The following is a 22,340-nucleotide window of genomic DNA, read 5'->3' on the forward strand; positions in this document are numbered from 1 at the left end:
GACCGCTTAAGCTTATGAGGGGTGGTAAACTTCACGCCGTTGATAGAGGCGTCCTCGCCGCCGCAGATGATCATGTTGATAGTACGAGCTGGCGATGGCAAATTTGGTGGGCCTTGATGTTCACGTCCTCTAGCGAAGTTGGTCCTCCCCTTATCGCTTAACAACTCTTCTAAGGGCGATGCAATCTTCTGTTTTGTGCCTGCGTTCCTGGTGGAAATCATAGAACGCGTCAGATTTTCTGGTGTTTGGGTCTGATCTCATCTTCAGCGGACACTTCACTTTTGTTCTGAGTTTCTCAAGAGCGTAGACTATTTCTATAGGGGACACACAAAAATTGTGAGCATTTAATAAATGAGGCATACCTCTTTCGTTCCGATGAGTCCCACTTCTTCATAGTGGAGGGAGGGTGTGGTGGCCGCCCTGACATATGATTGGTGTCGTTCCCTATTAGGTCGTGAAATCAGGTGATCTCTTCTGGTACTGTCTCTTCGTTATTTCCTGGATTCGGCTTGTACCGAGGTTAGCCGGTGAGTTGGTCTGTTGAGGTCGTCCATGCCTGCTTGGACCATGGCACAATAAGCGTTGTGGATTTCGTCCCAAGTGGTTAGAGGATACTTCATCAATCGGCTCAATTGTTTTCTAGTTGCTATTGAACCATCTCTACTCAGCCCGTTCTGGAAAGCTACGACTGCAATCCCTTCGGATACGTTCGATAGAGTCATCCTTACTCTGTTGAACCGGGCGAGGAAGTCCCTCAATCCATCTCCCAAGGACTTCTTAATAGCAAATATGTCGTTTACTCTTGCTTCGGCCTTTTTGGCTCTGGTATGGGCGATTATGAACTTATCAACCATTTCTTTGAAAGTTTCTATGGAGCGGGCTGGTAGCTGCGAATACCATGTTAATGCCCCTCCCATAAGGGTTTTCGCCAAACTTCTTCAGCAAAATAGAGGACACTTGTTTCTTGGTGGATAGGACGACATTTTGAAGGTCTTTGGTATGACACGTGGAGTAGCGTCATCGCTGTACGACTGTTCTACAAACCTGCCAGCGTCCCTTTTTGGTAGCATCTTAGGAGCACCCGGTATCTTTTCAACTCGTTATTGATGTTTTTTCATCTGGTTTCAGAGTGCCTTGTTTTCATTCTCTATTTCTTCCAATCCTCTTTAGAATGGCAGCGAGGGCGATATCACATGCACTGTCAGTAATATTGTGAGTTATACCTATGGTTGGAGGGAGGGGTTGGTTGCACTGCTCGTCTGTTTGTTGTATCATGCAAGCCCTTGCGGTTTCTGCAATCATGCCTGGAGCGGGCTTGTTGAGGACACTCGCTAGCGTGTCGGTCAACCATGCTTCGAGGAGTTTTCTCACAGCTGGGGGCGTCCCTTCTTCTACAGACGTGGAGGCCCCTTTTTCGATGGGTTTTGTTATACTGCAGTGTGAGGGAGGCGACCTCTCTCGCCTAGGGGACGCGTTGGGCGTCATGTCCTCACCTACTGTTTCATAGTTTTCGTTGATGACATTCATGAGCTTGGTTGGGAAGTCACTTGTATTTTTGTCTCTTCTCCTTGGTTACCTACCATGTAGGGTTTTGCACACACAAAAAAAGGAGATCTTAGGGTTTTTGACATTAGTGACTTGCGTTAATTGTATATCTAGAGGAAACTACAAAATTTAACTAAGAAATCCCCACAGACGACGCCAAATTGTTTGACCAAAAAATATAGATCTTTGTTCAACTAATTAAATTTATATAAATGAGGGTTAATCTTAACTAACAATAATATCCCTAAGATAGAGTTCTCGAAAGTGAAACAACTACTACGTAGGAGTATTTGAATAACGACGACATATATACTAAATATTTCAGAAATCAAAGGCAATAATGTAGCATTCAATATCAATGAATAGCAATAAATGACATTTAAGTAAATAGAATGAATGAGTCACCCAAGAAAGGATGGAATCAATGAATGTTCTTTCTGACAATGATGAGTGATGGGTAATCCTTTGAATATCCAAGTTATTCTCGAATCTAGTAGAAAAGTGTAACCAAGAATCTTAGTGAAAAGATGATATTTGTATAATAGCAATAAGATCCGATTCTCTTTCTCTAGTCATAGTGTATTTTTATAAATGAATATCACATATCCCTTATCATTGTGTCTCTTTCTATTTATAAGGAACATGTCCTAAAAACTCTAACACTACAAGTTTAGAGAATATTCACTAGAATATTCTCTTTTGTATCCTATCTCGAAACTAGCCGTTACAGCTCTGTTAAGGGTGCTCGACCTCGGCCTCGATGACAACTCCTCGACGTTGGTCTTGCTGACTCTTCGACCGCGGCCTTCACTGATAATTAGATTACTTCGGCACGTGGCATCCCAGGAATATTTTACTAATACCATTTCGACTAAGATAGATTTTGATCCATACAACCCCTACCTTGAGAAGGTAAAAAAAACAGTCTTCGATGGACCCTCGGTTCAAGGAAAGATGAAAAAAGAAACGGTAGCAATAAGTAATAACAACAACAAGATAATAAGAAAACTTAAGCGAAAGAAGCAACAAGTAGTAATAGAAATCTAAGAATATAGACTAACACTAATACTACTGGTATAGAAAAGAAAAATTGCTCGATTACCTACTAACTTTTTACTCTAGTTCTCGGCTTTCACACTCTCCTATATATTAAAGGTTATGTCCTCGATAAGTTGAAGTAGCCTAGACTTTTGCCTAATTTCCCCTCTCCAATATATTTTTGGCTTACCAACCTCTCCTCACACCTCGTTACTAGGACATCTATGGCTCTCCTCTTCATATGTCCGAACCATCTTAGCATCGATTCTTTCGGGAGCCACTCTCACCTTATCCCTAATATCTTCATTTCTCATCTTATCTATCCTAATAAGCCCGCACATGTATTTTCACATTCTCATTTCTGCTAATTCATCTTCGTTTGAGAGGAAAAATCACAATTATCCTCTCTTTTTTTGTTTTTGCTTAAAAAGATCACAAGTCACCGCAATCCACGAAGTGCGAAAGTGAAAAAAGTTTTGAAGCCTATATTCTGGTTGAGATCCCCTCCAGTATTCTTTGGTCCAGTTTTTCTCAACGGACTTGTAGGATACTGCCACGTCTGTTGCCAAAGTTTTAAAGGTCAAGATCTTCCTGACATTCTCATTTAATATTATTTCAAACAAAAGCAAACAACCCATTTCTTAACTTCTGTTGCGAACTTCCGATTGACGCAAGTAACATAGCCCATGATTTTAACTGGTCTCAAGATTTCATTTTTAAAGCTTACAAGTTAGGATTGGATACTTATCTTAATTCTACAACAATTCTTGTATTTTCTATTTGTTGAAATTGCTTTGACATAGAACAAAATTTCACAATCTCAACAAATTCACAATTTTAAGAGGACAAATTCACAAAAACAAAAATCACCAAAAATTTCTAAAGAAAGTATTTTGAGTCGTAAAGAAAACCACAAAGATGAGGAGAAGAAAGGGCATATGATTTCCAGTCTGAATGAACTGAGGAACGAAGGTAAAGGAAAAGAAGAACGGAAGTTAGGTGGGCTTTTGGACATAAGAGTTAGTAAAATTTCAAAATAGGCGAATTTTTTTTTTAAGTAAAAATGCTATTTAAAATTTAGAGTTGTGTTTGAACATAAATATAATTTTAGATTGTTTTTGAAGTTTTGTGATTGATTTGAGCGAAAATTTTAAAAATTAATTTTTTGAAATTTTTTAAATTTCCGAAAATTTTCAAAATGCATTTTCAAGTGAAAATTTAAAATTTTATGAACAAACGTTGATTTCGAAAAAAAATAAATTATTTTTTAAAAAAATAAAAAATTTTCTTATGTCCAAACGGGCTCTTAAACTATGGATTCATGTATTTACTGCCGTCGAAGTTCACCGTAATGGTCCAAAAACAGGGTTACTGTTTGGATTTAAAATAATACAAAATGGATTATAAATGTCAAGAGGATCTTGGCCTTTAAATATTGGAAACAGACGTGGCAACATCTTACAAGTCTATTGAGGAAAACTGGACTAAAGAATACTGGACTGAATCCCAACCCCTTATATTCTAATGGGCCAAGGCGACCAGCTGGCTAAGGAAAGACTTTAAAGTCCCAAGATTTTTTCCTTATTTGTACTTTTGCTGACGACCACTCACACCCCACAAAAAGCGTAAAATAATTACTGCGTAGTAATAACAAAATATCCAGCAAAAAATCAACTGATGTTGCCCCCTCTCAAACTCTAGGTTTTTCCAAAGCCATACCTTAATCCCGCGAAATTCAGATCACATCCCCTAACTATCCAATCTTTCATTCAAAATTCTTGTCAATTTAGGGCTCTTTTGTTAATACTGTTGGTGTAGAGTTTGTTTTTTGGGTGTGCTATTGATGATGGCGGGAGTGGGAGAAAAAGAAGTGGAGGAGTACGAGAGCGATCCGGAGGAAGCAAAGATGTCGTTGAAGATGAGGAGGAGAGAGGCAAGTAGTGATGATGAAGAAGGTGAGGAAAAGACAGAAAAGCCCTCAAGGAGGATTGACGACTCTGATAACGATTCAGAGGAGGAGGGACAAGGCGCTGCTGCTGAATACGACGAGGAATACGAATTAGAAGAGGAAGAGTATGTGGAAGAAGAGGAAGTTTATGATGAAGGTAGTGTAGGTAATGAAGAAAGTACTGTTGGTGAAGCAGAAGCAATATTAGGTGAGGAGGATGAAGTAGTAAAGGAAGTAGTGAGGGAATTGAATTCAGGGATGGATGATGGCGACGGCGATGAGGTTGTTGTTGTTCCGGGAGAGGCGAATAAACCGAATGAACCCTATTCTGTTCCCACTGCCGGTGCTTTCTACATGCACGATGATAGGTTTCGAGACAATGCTGCAGCTGCCCCACACAGGTTAATTTGCCCCAATTAGCTTGGCATTGGGACATTGATGTTGTTGTTATTGTTGTTGTTGATATATATTGAGAAATCTTATTTGAGAGAATCGGCTTGTTAGAAGTCAAATAGAAATAAGTGAGCCAAAGAACCTTAATTTTATTTATGACTTTTGTCTTGCACCTTAAACTAAATAGAATCACTTGCACATAATTTTTTGGTAATGGATTATATGCTTTCATGAATTTAAGTTTGGTCTATGCTTAAATTGTATTGTCATAGAAACTTCATCAAAAAAAAAAAAAATTGTATTGTCATAGAGGCTTCGAGTGCATGTTCTCCCTATGATTTTGAAATTATTAAGATTCGATATGTTAAAGCAGCCAAACTTTGGTAACTTCAACATTCTTGTTATTCAATTCTTAAACTTATGTGCTGATAGATGGCCTAACAAGAGTAATTATTATAGCTGGTACTTTTTTCTTGTATACTTTGGACGTTCAAAAAAGAGAATTAGCAGGGAGGGTGTGCATTGTTTTCTAGTCATTACAACAATATATGTGCCGCCTTTTGTCCTAGAACTTGCTTTGCCAAAAATTTTGTGTTGCAAGCAGATGCTGGCAGGAACGACTTATTATAGAATCCGGGGTAGCAAATTAGTATGTCTAAAAGGTAGAGAAAGAAAGGACTGCAGTTCTGCATTTGCTATTTCTTCTCTTTGTTGAAATATTAGGTCAGACAATAAGATTATCTTTGAACATAACGTGCTTCTTTTGCCCCTTCGTATTTTTCTGCAAAAGAGAAGAGCAGTTAATGCACTCAAACTATATAAAGTGCTACTAAGTTGATTTACTATACCAGATTAATGGAACATTCTGCTCTCTCCCCCACCCCCAATTCACACCTTGTTTTGCTTGATGTTGTGAGTTGTAGTTTTTACTAACATTTTAATTTGACATTTCACTACTTATACGTTTTTGCAACTTGTGATAGAAAAATTTTCACTACAAATAAGCTTCTGTAGTAATGAGAGAAATTTATACGGTTGTCCTATGTCACTTGTTTTGTTAGGCGTACATTTGGTGGAAGAAAGTTATGGGAATCAAAAGATGATTGGAAATGGGGGCATGACAAGTTTGAAGAGTTGACCATGGAGGAGAGGCATTATGGAGAGGTGAGTGCTTTTAGTTTTGTGCTATTTTTGTGGTTTCTTTCTTTTTCCTTGTTTCCTAGTTTTCTGCGCATTAAATTGTATGGTCTTAAATTGTTCTTTCTAATTTCTCAGGGTAGAAGGACTTCAAGGGGTCGGTATCGAGGTCGTGGTAGAACTCGAGGGGCTGAACGTGGAACTTCACGGGGAAGAAGACCAGGGGCTGAACGTGGAACTTCACGGGGAAGAAGACCAGACACATACATCAACGATTATAATCAGAGTACCGATAATAACCAGAAGATTCAGAACAATGCATCAAAAGGTGTGCGAGGTCGCGGGCCAAGAAGGTATCGACCATTATCTAAGGAAAACATTGATGCTCCTCCACTGAACAAGCGGTGAGTTGCAAGTCAGCTAATTTTCCTTTCGTCTCTTCCTCAATTATTCTGTTTAACCTTCTTTCTCATATTGAATTTTTTCTCCAGATCTGGTCAGTCAGTTGAGAAACTTTCTCATAATAGCATTGGCAAAGCATCTGTTCCTGTATCAAATTTCGAAAATGATGGAATTACATCTGCGAAGCAAGGCTTTATATCAAGCTTGAATTATGCTTCTCCTCCATTTTACCCCTCTGGTCCTTCGACTAAAGAAATTACAGCGACACACACGAGGGAATTGCAAACCGGGACAAGCAGCCACCGTGCACAGCCTTCTCTTTTGGGCGGAAGTTCTGCTGCTGCACAATCAACTGCAATGTTGCGGGGGAAGGATGTGAGTGGCTCTAGCGGCATAGACAAATATAAAATTGATGGTCCTATATCTACAGTTTCTGGGAAGCTTCCATCCAGCTTACATATGCCTCCTGGCTCCTCATCAGTAAATTCTAAGCAGGCTCAGCCATTGAGAGGCCAAGGAAGAGGATTTAATACATTGCCACATATGAATTACCAATACCCTGTACCCAATAACCAAGGTAGCAGAGTTACTCAGCCAACCAAGGTCCACTCCACTCAGCGAAATTCTGCTCACAGTCGAGGACAGCCTTCTTTGCAAGTTACCCAGCAGCTTGTGCAGCAATCTGGTACTGGATCTCAATCTTCTCCCCCCAAAACAGGACAAACTATGAATACCTTTCATGGAGAGCTTGAGTCTTCTTCGGAGTCGGGTAAATCAAAGAGTGCTATGGTTGTAAAAGGAAAAGGAATTCTTCAGGGCACTGGAAGGGGATCAGCTCTCTATGGTGGAACACTAGTTATGGGCACACCTGAAAGCATGGGTAGTGGTCATGTTGATCAGAACTTATCTGCAACTCCACCGTATTTGCCAGGTAGACCTTTCATATCTAGCATCTATAAATGTGAAGTGCAGAAGGAAACTAGCTCTTTGTTGCGGCCAAACGCACACACAAGCGTACGCGGTCGACAAGTAATAAAGTGATAAGTAGGGTATTGTTCCCACGAGGACTTGTTATGAATATTAACTAGATTAAACGATCCTAATTATCTAAGCAAGGAATAAACCCAAAAGTGGTGATTTTAAACAAATTAAACTAAAAAGAAACAAATAATGAACTTTGAACAGAGGAAAAGCAGATTTTTATGTTATCAATGTGATGAAAGGGATATAGGATGATGGGTTATCTAACATCTTGTTGTATTCTTCAACGGATTCAATTTCTCAATCTATCTAGTTTAATAGTCACATGGTTAATATTACTCGTAGGAGAAAAGTCAATCTAACGCCTATATTCCTATGGAATTAGAGTTAACAAGAACGCTTTTGTAATTCCTGTGTAATGACTAAGCAAGACTGTTAATTATATCCCTATCCTAACCGTGAAATCATTCCTCGAGGTACATGTTCAGAAACATGCTCTACTCAATCTTGTTTGCAATTTGGAATTCCCTCCCCCAAATTCATCCCTAGATTCATAGATAGTATTCAATTGGTGATTAAGCTATTAAATAATTAAGTGCATGATTGAATAAATAAACTAATATGATGAATTAACAAGCCGAAATCAATATTCAAATCACAACATTCATGAAAGAACCAAAACCTTAGAATATGAAGTTTAGCTCCACATAGACATGGTTGTCAAACAACAAATATCCAAAGAAACATAAAAATTATTGGTTTGCCGGAAGAAAGGATAAAAATTATTGGTTTGCCGTTCCTTACTCTCCTAGGTCAAAAGTTGTTTAAAAATCATGTTTAGGGTGTATTTATAGGTGTAGGAGACATTTTAGTTCAATCCCAAGTCGGCTAGGAGAACTTTTAGCACTCGTCTTAGGGGACGTAGCACGAGCACCTTGACATCCACCTTCATGGAGGTCTTGCGATGGTTGTCGCGATGGCCTCACTTCACTGTCTTGCACGACTTGTAAAATCTCTTGCAGGCCACACACTAGTGATGCGAGCACTCTAGACGTCCCCTGGTAACTTTAGTTCTTGATGTGTTTCCAACTCCAACTACTGCCAAATCCTTCACTTTAGTTCCACTTTCATCAAAAATCACTCCAACATCAATTATGAATTAAACCACAATGAATCGAAAATATACTAAAATCATATACTTTTAGCCTAAGTTGCTCCGACACAGCAGTTTAGGTGCCGCACCTGTGTCGACACGACACTAGTATGGTTGTGGTTATGGCATCCATACCGGATCTGGCCAGACAATTTTGGGTACTTTGACCACGACAGACGGAAAAATTCGAGACGAGATACAATTTGATTCCCGTAATCAGAACCAAAACAAGGGTAAATTTGAAGAAAATAACATACTTCAATCATTTGCTTATCTACAACTTGAGAATAAAAAAAAAATCCACACTTTACGAGCTATACGTAAGTTTTTCTCATAGTTTAGAGATATTTTAATATTTTTATTTTTTTGAATTATTTTTAGCCAGATCCCTGTATCCGTATCCGTACTAGGATCCATATCCCCGAATCTTAGAATTTACATCTCGAAGGATCCGAGTTCTAGATCCGCACCCGTGTCGGACACCCGCACCCCGTGTCTGAGCAACTTAGCTTTTTAGCTGAATATCACTCTTGTTCCAAAATGCACTTCCTTATGTTAATTGTTCTGTAATGTTGTTTTGATGGAACAACAACAACAACCCAGTAACATCCCACAAGTGGGGTCTGGGGAGGGTAGTGTGTACACAGACGTTACCCCTACCCTGAGGGAGTAGAGAGGTGGTTCTGATGGAAGATTTAATAAAATTGATTTGTATATATCTTGTACCTTTTTCTTGGGAGAAAGTTACAACAACAATAACCCGGTAAAATCCCACTAATGGGGTCTGGGGAGGATAGTGTGTACGCAGACTTTACCCCTACCCCGAAGGAGTAGAGAGGCTGTTTCCGAAAGACCCTCGGCTCAAGAAAACAAAAAGACAAAAGGACAAAAGGATTGGGAGAAAGTTAACAATATCAAATTAGCTAGGTTTCTTTTCCAGAAATCTTGCTATGATTATATTGAGTCGAGTAGTTTACATTCTTAAGAAGGATCACTTTTGTACTTCTGGATTTCCCAGTGGAAGTTATTAACAAAGTTATGGAATTTTGCAGTCATGCAATTTGGGGGCCAGCAACCTGGTGGCATGAGGGTTCCTGCTGTTGGCATGGCCTTCCCTGGATATGTTGGCCAGAACTCCGATATGACATGGTAAGGTTGTCTTTAACAACTGTGATGCTAATCAAAATATTTACAAAATGAAAGGGGAGAGTGAGGAAGTTGTCGCCTTGTACTGTACAAAATGAAAGGGGAGAGAGTGAGGAAGTTGTCGCCTTGTACTGTATGGAGATCGTAACTATGCATGGGAATGAATTATCCTTTCTGTCTGAATTCTTGGAATTTAGCAGAATGAATCTATTCATTAATATGTCTTCATCGTCATGCCGAATGGGGTAATACTTAAATAATGTCATTTTCCGATCTCCAGGTTGCCAGTTTTAGCTGGGGCTGCACGAGCATTGGGCGCAACATACTGTTCACCGTATTTTGCTTTTGATGGTGGTTATCATGCTCGGCCATCTGGTGGTCAGATATCATCTCTTACTGCTGCTCCAAGGTCAGTATATTTGGCTGGTTTAGAAGATATTCCAGCTTCTTTTGTGTTTCCTTCTGGCTTGAGTTTCCATGTCGTACTTTGCTCAATATTATAATTCTCATTCCTTTGGATCACATATAGCAGACTTGAAAGTTCAAGGGATTCATCTTGTCTGTTTTGACATTTCTTATGCATTGTGCTGGAATTTTTTAGTTTCTGGACAGTTTTACTTGAAGGGAGTTCTTGTGTCATTGCTTTGCAAGATTATAGTTAAATGTCTCTGTGATTCATTTTCACCAATAAAAGTTGTTTCGTACATCCTGTTCGCCTTTGAGAAAGTACTTTCTTTTTTAATATGAATAACTGCAGCTTTAGATGTTTAGAGCAGTATTATAGAAATAATAAGTTGAAATCCATCTTAACAATTACTTTTGTCTGCAGCAAAGAGGATAGTGCCAGTAAACCAAATCATGAAAGGAAGCCTGAACAGAAGAATGGTATGACTGCTCTATCATTTCCACTTTTTGTTCTACTAGTTCTGCGAAATTCACTTAGGTGTTACAAAATTTTTGCCTCTGTATCTGATCTTGTCTGCCTTAATTTCATTCTCCAGAGCTAACTAATGATAATCCCGGACAGCGACAGAAGAACCCTCGCAGGCAAGCCTCGATTCCATATTTCTGCATTGAGATATCTTATTCCTGAAGTTCTTTTTTGTACAACTATTGTTTGTATATATCCTGTTTGCTTAACTTTAACAAAAATTCTGAGTTTCCTTTAATATTCTGGGCGCAGATATACAGAGATGAAGTTTGACCAATGAGCCAAAGAGTAATAAGCAGATTAAGATCATGATCTATTGTCATTACCGCACTTCTCGGGTGTTGCAAATCTCCAAGTAAAACTTGTGGTGTTGCAGCGTTTACCCAGGCCCTCTGTTAACTCCAATTGTTGATCTGGAGTATCTGGGGTTCTCATATATGGTAAAGCTGTAGGTAATGATTTGTCTCTGGGACTTTAATATGGCTGCTTTCTGTTGTGCCTTGTTTCTTGCAAGGTGATTTGGTATTTTAAAATGCTGTATGCATAATCCTAAAGGAGTATACTGCTTGTGTGTGGGATTTATTCCCACATCAATAAAATTGTTTATTTAACTTACCAAAAGAGATCCTCAAGGATTAGGCATTACTCTAGCAACTGCTCTACCCCAGCTTCTCAGCAATTCTTTTTAATTACATAAGGGGTAGGGGAAGGGAAATGGAGAAGGGGGTTACAAGGTGGGATCAAACCTTCACCAACAAAGGTGAAAGTAACTAAGCTGGAGACTGTTGAACTTGAAAGAAGTCATTATGGTTTTTTGCGATTTAACTTTATGCTCTGTTTAGCAATGTTATATCTTACATTAATCCTTACAATGTTTTTTTTCCTTCAGAACCTGTGTTCATATTTGGAGTTTGCAATAATCAATCGCAGGTTAACATAACAAACGCCTGCTCATGCTGCTTCGCTTTCAGAGATACACTGCAGCTTGACAGGTGGCAGTTATCTGTTTGAATATATGGTAAGATATCAGAAATCTAAACGCCATGCTTTGATTGTTGCTTTTTAAATTTGAAGAAATAAGTTTTTTTACCTTGTTTTTGAATCTCAGGTTCTTGTGGCTTGGGTTTCTTTGTTTCCCTTTTAGGAAACTAATGGTAAAGTGCTAGAACCCAGAAATATTGTGCAGCTGTTTTCTTTTAGCGTGTTTTTTTTTTGCACCTTTTAAATATATGCCAACTTGTATTTTCAAGTTTCCATTAGTGGCCACAATTGATTTCAGTAACTTGGTGAGTTTCTTTGGAACCCGCTGAAATTTAATGCTCTATAGATATTCTCCATTGGCCATAAATTTCATACCAGGTTTAATATTGAGGGAACCAATTCTATAATGCTCGAGTTATACATTACACATTGTCAAAACCCTCAAAATATTGAACACGTCGCAATATCCTAAGCATTACATACTTTTCAGTCCACTGGAGCATCACGAACTGCCTCATTTAAACCATAGGAGAAATCAATATTATTTTAATTAAATGGATAAATCTAAGAGAAGAGTAGATTTTATTATTCGCAGAAAGAATCTGTGAGATTTTTAAATGGATAAATGCTTTCAACGCTGTTTCTGTTTTCAGTTTACTTTTTGTTAACACTCATTAAACGAAAACATCATTTCTCTGTCGCTCTATAGAAGTCGGATGCATGTTGATTCAACTTCATCATTTTCACACAAACCGTAACAGATTACAAAAGGTTCTTTTTTTCTTTTATCCCGTGGCCTTATTCTTCTTTTTAAAATTAGATATAGGAGGTAGGAGAAGGGAATTATAAGGTTGGTAAAAATTCAGTTAGCCAACCAACTGAGTTATTAAGATTCGCTATAGGCCTTATTCGATGATGAGATTTACAATTGTGACAACTTGAAGAATGACTATATAACTACTGAATGAACAGAAATGGAAAAACTCCAAATACGCAAAATACAGTAATATGAAAATTATCCTCTTCTGTTGACACGGGGAGGGTCGATATTACAAAGTATAGTTTTAGTAATTGCGTAACATCCGTGCATTACTTGTCTTACTTTCCTAGAAAGAAGGCAAAAGGAAAAGCCTTCCCCCAGTTGTTTTGCTAGACTTTAGTTGTGTCTCCCAGTTTTATGTGCAAATGGGATTGACAATAACCTTGCCAATGAATTACTGTCTATGTGTAACTCCTAGGGTCAAGCTCAATTCTTAGGAATTTCAGTTCTGTTGTTTGGGGGATCTTACTTGGTCACGAGTTTAAGAATTTAGTGATTCGATTTAGTAGACTCTAAAATTTTGATTGGAGTTAAAGCCTCTTGTTCCATACATTTCAAGCTTTCGATATCTTTTATTGGGATTGTGGAAACAAGTGGGATGCTTATTAGGCAGGCCTAAGTGGTTGGTGGAGTCATAATTTCTTTCTTTTATTGCTTCCTTCCCCAGGTTTAGTAATGGGATTGTGTATGCAAAGATCATAATCAAATGGAAGAGAAAAATGTTTTTAAGTAATGGAAATCGGGAAATTAAACTCCATCAGTATGAGCTTTACAAAGCATAACCAATCTCACTAAATAAGTCTGCAGTTGGGCAGTTACACTAAAAATAGTTTAATTATAAAATAAACGTTGGTTCATTGGATATTAACATGTAGTTGATTAATTGAGCACCACGGGTATGACACAGGGTCAATGAAATTGATGGAAATTGGGAGATTATGTTGAAATATCAACAGAGGAAATTAGGTGATTTATTTTCATCTATATCTAACCATCACTGCACATAGTTAAAAAAAAAAAAACATGCAACTGATTCAAGGTGACACACCACACCAATGACAAAATGTAGTAGCTGATTAAACTGAATGGCGGTAACTTAGTTTTATGTCAAAATGTTCAAAAATTGTTGATTTTACACGAAAGAACTCTAAAAATAAATAAAAGAGATCTTCAAAATCATTTCCATTTTCTTCTTTTCAAATTGCAAAGAATCATAATTCATATATTGAAAGATTGAGTGTGTAATATTATTTTCACCCACAGAAAATGTGTAATAGTGATTTGGTCCATAATTCAGGTGTCAACGTCCCAGATAAACTACCCACCTCGCAGTGTCCTGCCTCCCCGAATGATCGGTGCGTCGGTTAGGCATCCTAAGACGAAAGAGTGATATTTTGGATTGGTCGTTGTGTCAACTTATGTATTTTGCCTAGATTATCGTGCCAAAAGAAATGCTGATTCGATCTTCTAGAAGGATGCTGATAATGAGTTCAATTAGGCGAGAGAAGGGTGGAGGACCATAGCTTACTTGCTTTTGAGTTTTGCCCTTTGTCTGGATAAAATTGGATCACTCTTTTTTGGAGGTAAAAGAATTAAAGAGAAGTGTGAGTGTATGTTACGGTCATCTGTTGCCCCCAAATGGAAATTATATAACAAATATATTCTTTGATTCTTCTAGAAGGAAAACGACCACACACAAATCCGGGGTGGAGCTAGCGTTCGATTTAAGGATTCAGCCGAACTCAGTAGTTTTGATCCATATTTTTGATTTATATTAAGAAATTCACTGAGTATTTTAAAATTATTAATTTAGAACTTAATAACTTAAAAAGACTAAAATTACAAACACATAAATTTTAAATTCTAGCCTCTGCACAAGTCTACGATAGATCAACAACATGAAGAGTGATGTTCAAGTGTTGTTTCGTTATCATGCCTTTAACGGATTCTTGCCTTTGTCTGTTCACAAACGGTGAATGGAAATATCCGACTCTGTCTTTACTTCTATAAAAAATTGATGGTTTTTGGCAAATAGGTAAGCAGACAAAACATGTGACTTTTTATATTAAGGTTTTCTTTTATATATTGGAGATGTCAAAAGATTTTGTACTATCCGTTTATTAATTGTCTTTTATATCTCTATATAGTAAGCATGATGTTGACAACTCGTAGAATAGGTTAAGTACTCTGCCCCAGTCATTTCTATCATAATGTTAGTATAAAACTTCTTTAAACTATCAGTAAATATAATTTCAATTTTTATTTATTTATTATCAAATGAAAGTGACCTCAAACTCTTCGTTTGTACGCAATGACTTTTTATTGCTGCTAAATGCATTATTGACTTTTACATTTACAGGTATCGTAAGGCCATCCTCTATTAAAATTGTGAAAAAATATTATGATTCAAAGCAAGTAAGCCATATGCTATTGACACTTGAGTTTCTTTGTGCCTATCGTTTTAAATTGGAACGCGTTTTTTTAAGTTCCGATTATTTTAAACACTAGTAGATGAAGTTTAAAGCTTTCTTTTTTTCATACTTTAGGTTAATTATTTTGTATTTTAGTCATGTGGAGATTAGTTTTAAAAATTCTTCCAACTATATAATATATATATTGTTTTATGCGAAATTTTATGCTGAAATTATTTTACCCAACTTCTCCAACCAAACGACCCAATCTTTAACGTGAACCTCAAAAGGTAAGTTTAGTAAGTTTCAGAATTAGAATTTACTTATTCAACGTGACAAAAAATTGTAAAGTAGTTTTGTGGGTAACAACATTTTCAGCCACTATATCAGATTCTCGATAGCTGGACAAAGCTGCTAAAAAAAAGTAAAAGTTGTCTAAAAGAGAAAGGAATAAAGAAAAGAGGAAAAGGAAAAGGAAAAGGAAAGGAAGAAAAGGAAAAGCTATTCATGAATTAAATGGGAATAAAGGAGAGCTTCAATTTTCTATTAGTAATTCTTAGTAGGCGTTTGGACATAAAAATTGTAATCTTTGAAAACAAAATACAATTCTGAGTTAAGTTAAAAAATAATATTTAAAATTTAAAATTATGTTTGGACATGAATTTCACATGAATTTTTTTTGCACTTTTGTGAGGGGGGAAGAAAAGAATTTCCGAAAAATTTGGTTTTTGAAAAACCCATTTTGGAAAAATCTCCAAGAAGTTACAAAATTTCATGGATAAACACGTTTTTGAAAAAAAATATCCAGAAAAAAGAAAAATAAATGTACGAACAAATGGGTCTTAGTGGGCGTTTGGACATAAGAATTGTAAAATTCTAAAATAGGGGAAAATTTTTTTTCAAGTAAAAATGGTATTTGAAATTTAGAGTTGTGTTTGGACATGAATATAATTTTGGGTTATTTTTGAAGTTTTGTGAGTGATTTGAGTGAAAATTTTGAAAAACAGCTTTTTGCACTTTTTCAAATTTTCGAAAATTTTCAAAGTACATGTTCAAGTGAAAATTAAATATTTTATGAACACACGCTGATTTCGAAAAAAAATAAAATTCTTTTGAAAAAAAAAAAAAATTTCTTATGTCCAAACGGGCTCTTAATCTCTCCCGCCTCTTTTCTCTCTTTATGTTTGTTCTTTTCTTGAGTGTCACTCCAATAAAGAAGCATAAAGATGAACTCTCAATGTAAATTGCTAACCAATAAGAAGTCTAGCTTTAATGGCAAAATGAATGGTTCAAATAGCAGCAATGGGTAAGTACACATTTTAAATGAGAAATACAGATCTTAGTTGATAGTAATTGAAAATTGAAAGATCCATGAGAAACACACCAAACGATATACTGACAGTAAAATATTTTATACAATCAATGCATTTTTATTTTTTTAAAATTTAAACCATCCACCCAGGTTTTCATCTCCTGTAGTGTTACTGTTAGGGGTTTGACATTGACCCCTACCTGTTTATTCATTAGCAAAATAGTACAAAGGAGAGGGACATTTAAACCAAAACCTCCCATTGGAGCAGTGTCAACTACAATCAATGCATTTAAAAACCAGTTATATGTAATTTTCTATATTGAGTATAAATTGGTAACCTATACAAATTGGTAAATGACCTGATTTAGTAGGTTGTAATTATGGCCAATATTTTGGCTAATGGAGTCCATCTCACATAAGTATAAGTATCTTTGCAAAATGTAGACTTTGTTGGCAATATTCTTTGGGATCCAAAAATATTGCATTATGTGTTGGACATCATTTGCACAAGTTGTATATCTTTTTTTACACCTAAGAGGCCAAAACTTTTTTGCTTATAAAAGGGAAGGCTATTAGTTCATTTTAGACACACCAACAAGACTTGTCTTCAATTCTTGTTTCTTCCTTTATTAAGAGTGTTTTGTATGAGAGTTAGTATTGGGAAACACTTGTGTGAACCCTTTCTTTGGAGTGATCTTGTGAGGTTATTCTCTTAGGGTATTTGGGATTAATTAGAGTGTTTACTCTAATTTTGTACTCTCTTTTGTACTCTTATTGTTATAGTAAATTGCTCCTCTCCGCTTGTGGACGTAGGTCACTTTGACCGAACCACGTTAAATTTGTGTCTTCTTTATCTACTTTAATTACTGTTGTTATCAATTTCAATTGTCTTTATTATTATCATTATACCGTTATTTGGCTAAATTTCGCACCACCCGGGTTCCCGATCCTAACAAATTGGTATCAGAGCCGGATCTAACCGGGTTAGTTTCAATAGCCAAAATGATTCTAACAAAGACCTATGTTGAGAAATTTGACTGAAGTGCAAACTTCGAAATGTGGCAATTAAAGATGGAAGCTATCCTAACTCAGGATGGCTTAGACTTGGCGTTACAAGGAAAGGAGAAGAAGCTGGATAAAATGACGGACAAGGAGTTTGCCATCGTAGACAAAAAGGCAAAAGCAGGTATCATTTTAAATCTCTCAAATGAGGTTTTACGTGAAGTTTCTGTAGAAACCACAACTAAAAGCATGTGGAAAAAATTGAAAACCTTATATATGAAGAGGACGGTAGAAAATAGACTTTGCTTGAAGCATAAGCTTTATACAATTCGTATGGGTGAAGGTACCTCTATTCTCTCTCATCTTCACACCTTTGATTCCATTATCATGGATTTGAGTAATATAGATGCTGAAATTAAAGATGTGGATCAAGCTGTGTTACTGCTTTGTTCTCTACCCCCATCTTTTAAGCATATAAGAGATACTATGCTTTATGCAAATGATAATATATCTTATAAGGATATTAAATTTATCTTAAAATCAAAAGAACTGATAGATAGTGATATTACTGGGGAAGCTAGTGGAACTCAAGCGGAAGTTGGCTTGTTTGTTAGGGGCAAATCCGACTCCATATCTAGATACAATAATTTAGAGTGTCGCTATTGTCATAAGAAAGGTCACAATATCTCCGAATGCTATAAGTTGAAAAATAAAGAAAAGCATAATGAAAGGAAAAATGAGCACAAAAATATTGACACTGCCGAAGCAAGTGTAGCTGCTGATGAGACTGAGGGAACTATTATTTTGCAACTAATAATAGTTTCAAATCTAACAATGAGTGAATTTTAGATTCGGATTGTTCTTATCATATGTGTCACAATCGGTATTTATTTACCACATATGAATCTATTTGAGGTGGAGTTGTCTTGATGAGCAATAATGTTGCATGCAAAGTTTTTGGAAAAAGTACAGTCCGAATCAAAATGCACGATGGTGTGGTGAGAATTCTCACTGCTGTCAGACATGTTCCTAACTTGAATAAAAATCTCATCTCTTTGAGCACTCTAGAATCTCTTGGGTGCAAGTACACAGGTGAAGGTGGAGTTCTGAAAGTTTCTCATGGTGCTCTTGTGATCATGAAAGCACACAGATCTGGTTCGTTGTATACTTTATTGGGATCCAATGTTATAGGCCTTACTACAGTTTCGGTATCCGATAACTTGTCTGATTTTGATGGCATTGAATTTTGACATATGCCCATTGGGGTTTTTGCGGAGAAGGTGGAGAAAATTTACTATATCAGCCAAAATTAGGCCAAGGTGGAGATTTGTAATTATGGCCAATATTTTGGCTAATGGAGTCCATCTCACATAAGTATAAGCATATTTGCAAAGTGTAGACTTTGTTGGCAATATTCTTTGGGACCCAAAAATATTGCATTTGTGTTGGACATCATTTGCACAAGTTGTATCTCTTCTTTTACACCTAAGATGCTAAGACTTTTTTGCCTATAAAAGGGAAGGCTATTAGTTCATTTTAGACACACCAACAAGACTTGTCTTCAATTCTTGTTTCTTCCTTTCTTCCTTTATCAAGAGTGTTTTGTATGAGAGTTAGTGTTGGGAAGCACTTGTGTGAACCCTTTCTTTGGAGTGATCTTGTGAGGTTATTCTCTTAGGGTATTTGGGATTAATTAGAGTGTTTACTCTAATTTTGTACTCTTATTGTTATAGTAAATTGCTCCTCTCCGCTTGTGGACGTAGGTCACGTTGACCGAACCACGTTAAATTTGTGTCTTCTTTATCTACTTTAATTACTGTTGTTATCAATTTCAATTGTCTTTGTTATTATCATTATACCGTTATTTGGCTAAATTCCGTCCCATCCGGGTTCCCGATCCTAACATAGGTAAAAACTACACTGAAGGTGTAAGAAATTTTTATATTGTCGGTGTAAATAATTTAAATCCAAGCTGAAAAAACATAGTAAAAGAGCTCTATTTTCATGATATTGGCTTTTATTGACAAACATTTGAAGGTGGACTATGGAACTCATAGAAGACACAGATTCTCATTTTCAAGCATTTTGAAGGTAAAAGATTAAATTTCCTCAGCTTTTCCTTGTACGAGCAAGCTTCTAGAGGAAAAGTAAAGTCTAAATTATATATATAAATGTGTGTATGTGTGTGTTAAATTATTATGCTTATTGACAGTATACCTGAGTAAATAAATTCACACATTTAAATCATGAAAGATACAAATCATAACCAGTCGTATTAAACATGCATCCCCATCCGCGCGCTTTTCAAAACTTGAGAAATTCAATTTTTCCTTTTAATTAATAGTACTAAATATTTTTATCACATTAATTCTTATTGTTGATATTTCAACAAGAAGATGTAAGAAGAACATCTTATCAAATCAAGTTGATTTGACAAACTCGAAGTCTTTATCCCAGTGTGTGTGTCTTAGCTAATCTATGTACAAAGTCAGCTCCAACATTAATGTAATAAATATTAATATGATGAAACCAATGTAAGTGATATCATTGATCCACTTGCCATTAAGGCATTAACCATCCATTTTTCAACTCTATTATTTTGTGCTTATATATCCCTTTTTTTCATTTTTTGAATAGTTATGCACATAATCATTCAACTTTCAGTTTATTGCTCATAAAACTAAATTTTACGGCAAAACGATAATTCAATCATCTCTATAAACCGTAGAAACTAAAAAGAACACCTAGAAAATATTAAATTCGAAACACAAGTATTTTTCTAGTAAGTACCAAACAAAAGTGGTATTTTTTTCTCTATTAGATTTAGCAAGAGTGTGATACAAATAGGTCTCTAACATGATCACTGCAATGGAATATATATGGAGGCCAAAACTAGGCTTTTTTTACTAGTTATTTTCAAATAAAAGCTGAAACACAACTGTGCCAAAATTAATAAGAGCAATCACTGCTAGATAGTTGAGTGATACTATGCATGTAATAGAGGAAACGAAAAGAATCAACTAAGAATATAGCTCAACTCACTCTCATTCTTTTTTTCTTTGGGCCAAATTACTAGGATAGCGGTGCAGTGCATAAAGTATTACACGTTCAAGCAGGGTCCGGGGAAGAACCGTATCTCAAGGAGTGTGAAGTAGGCAGTATACCCTAACGCAAGCATTAGTGACTGATTCCACGACTCGAACCCGTAACCTATAGATCACACAAAGATAACTTTACTGTTACTGAAATGCTCCCATCACTCTCATTCTTTAACCCGAGAACAAATTTGTTAATAATCGATTGCCTTTGAAAATCTCATATCTCCAAATAACAACCGAATTGAACATGACCACTGTACTCATCTGGAGTCTCTACTTTTGTCCAAACTCTTGGTTTTTCATTCATATCCAAAGCATAAACACTATGGAGTTCCTCAGATAATTCTGCATTTCCCACCAATATCAACTTCCCTTGACACGCTGTCAAATATGCCACGTTGGAAATCTGAGCTGGCAATCTTGCCAACTTCTGCCACGTTGCATGTTCCTTCACGACCACGTCACCGTCTTGGCACATGTACAATCGCCCATCATCACCTTCAGTGCAAGTATGAGGAGAATTATTAACACTCAAGAAATCATCTTCCAAACTCCACTGCCACGTGGCAAAGTCGAACACCTCAGCATTTTTTTCAAAGTGACCTTGTGCCAACGTAGGATAACCGCCAATGACGTGGAATTTACCTTCGTGAAATACAACCTTACATTCGTCTCTCTGCATCACCATGTCAGGCACTGCAACCCACTCGTCTTTCACGACGTCGTATAACAGAACCGACTTCAGCGCATTCTTCTCGTCGTCATGTCCGCCGGCGACGAGGATGACCTGATCGGAATCCGAACCGCATCCGAAAAACAACCTCTGCTGACCTGGCATATCCGCTCCGCGTCGCCACGTCCCGGAGATGAAGTTGTAGATGAAAACACAGTCCATAACCCGCCAAGTAACCGGATCACACCCGCCAATCACTACTAAATCGGATCCAACTCCGACAATCCGGCAAAACTTCGGCAACCCGTCAATCAACTCCGGAATCGGTGGCAAATCGTACCAACAGCCGTTTTCCGGGTCAGATATGGAGAGACGGTAAATCTGGGTAGACGAGAGGGTAGTGTCACCCTGAGGCTTTTTTACAGTAGCAACCATAGCTTGGACCATGGATAAAACGGGTCGGGCCAACCCGGAAGTTGTCCGCCGTTTTCGAAACTCCGGCAGCATAATCTCGCCGTTCCAGGTTTTGCATACTGAAGCTGCTTTAGAGAACTGGTCAATAGGAAGTCGTATGAGACATTCAAGTGCTAAATCATTAGGTAGCCCTGGGATCAGGTCCATGGCTTTTGATTTGTATGATGAATATTGCTTGCAAACTGTGTAGTTTCAGAAGAAAGTGAGGCCAAAGTTAAGAAATTCCGAAGTTGATTTAGTTGGGTTTTTTCAGTGTTGTAAGGAGGGAAATGTGAGTGGATAAATAAAGAAGAAGGAAGGACATAAATTATGAGGCATGGTTTCAGAAAACCGTAAGCGGATGTTTTTTTATACTGATTTGCGCATGAATTGACAATATATAGGGACAAAACTGAGTTTACTTTTGGAAGAAATAAGCTAAGTATCCGTCCCCAAACGGCTTAAATTAAATATAACTAAGATATAAAAAATATATATATACTGATTAGGAAAAGTAAACATTAAATTGATTATCCGGTAAAGAGAATCCGAGAAGAGATCGATAAGAGGGGGGGGGGGGGGTCAAGTTGTGCATCTCTCACAGATTGACAAGTAGGGCAACTTTGGTTATTACGGTTATAATCAAAATTAAAATTGCTGGCTATTAATAGAGGGTTAGAGGTCTATAATGTTAGTGAAGTTATTTCGGTTGTTCCGTGCCTTGATATCATTAAGACATTAACCATTACGTTAGCTGCCTATTTGCTTGGTTTGACAATTGTTTTCGACAAAAAATTATCCACTTTAGGTGTTTATGAAACTATATAAATATATTATATGTTCAATAATAAATTGAGATAAAAATATATATATGTATTAAGTATGACTAAGCAATTAATTAAGGTGAATGTAGTAG

General features: G+C 36.8%; 2 protein-coding genes across 2 annotated transcripts; one reads left to right on the forward strand and one right to left on the reverse strand.

The window, feature by feature from the left end:
- The first annotated feature begins 4,208 nt into the window (after positions 1-4,208).
- On the forward strand, positions 4,209-12,022 carry LOC104091628 (protein MLN51 homolog). The gene is made up of 11 exons (XM_009597004.4): positions 4,209-4,932; positions 5,986-6,088; positions 6,200-6,465; positions 6,553-7,394; positions 9,650-9,746; positions 10,024-10,152; positions 10,573-10,628; positions 10,745-10,790; positions 10,927-11,126; positions 11,564-11,692; positions 11,783-12,022. The coding sequence occupies exons 1-9, from the start codon at positions 4,427-4,429 to the stop codon at positions 10,952-10,954; spliced, it is 2,073 nt and encodes a 690-aa protein (XP_009595299.1). The 5' UTR covers positions 4,209-4,426; the 3' UTR covers positions 10,955-11,126; positions 11,564-11,692; positions 11,783-12,022.
- An 8,058-nt stretch (positions 12,023-20,080) lies between these two features.
- LOC104085312 (F-box/kelch-repeat protein At1g80440-like) lies at positions 20,081-21,867 on the reverse strand. The gene has a single exon (XM_009589313.4). The coding sequence runs from the start codon at positions 21,590-21,592 to the stop codon at positions 20,516-20,518; it is 1,077 nt and encodes a 358-aa protein (XP_009587608.1). The 5' UTR covers positions 21,593-21,867; the 3' UTR covers positions 20,081-20,515.
- Positions 21,868-22,340: the final 473 nt, after the last annotated feature.

This window comes from Nicotiana tomentosiformis, chromosome 6 (genome assembly GCF_000390325.3).
Source record: "Nicotiana tomentosiformis chromosome 6, ASM39032v3, whole genome shotgun sequence".
Classification (NCBI taxonomy): domain Eukaryota; kingdom Viridiplantae; phylum Streptophyta; class Magnoliopsida; order Solanales; family Solanaceae; genus Nicotiana; species Nicotiana tomentosiformis.

Coding starts and splice junctions, on each gene's coding strand:
- LOC104091628 (XM_009597004.4), top strand. CDS start 4,427: ATGATGGCGGGAGTGGGAGAAAAAGAAGTGGAGGAGTACGAGAGCGAT. Junction 6,089..6,199: donor AGGAGAGGCATTATGGAGAG/GTGAGTGCTTTT, acceptor CTAATTTCTCAG/GGTAGAAGGACTTCAAGGGG. Junction 10,153..10,572: donor TCTCTTACTGCTGCTCCAAG/GTCAGTATATTT, acceptor TTTTGTCTGCAG/CAAAGAGGATAGTGCCAGTA.
- LOC104085312 (XM_009589313.4), bottom strand. CDS start 21,592: ATGGACCTGATCCCAGGGCTACCTAATGATTTAGCACTTGAATGTCTC.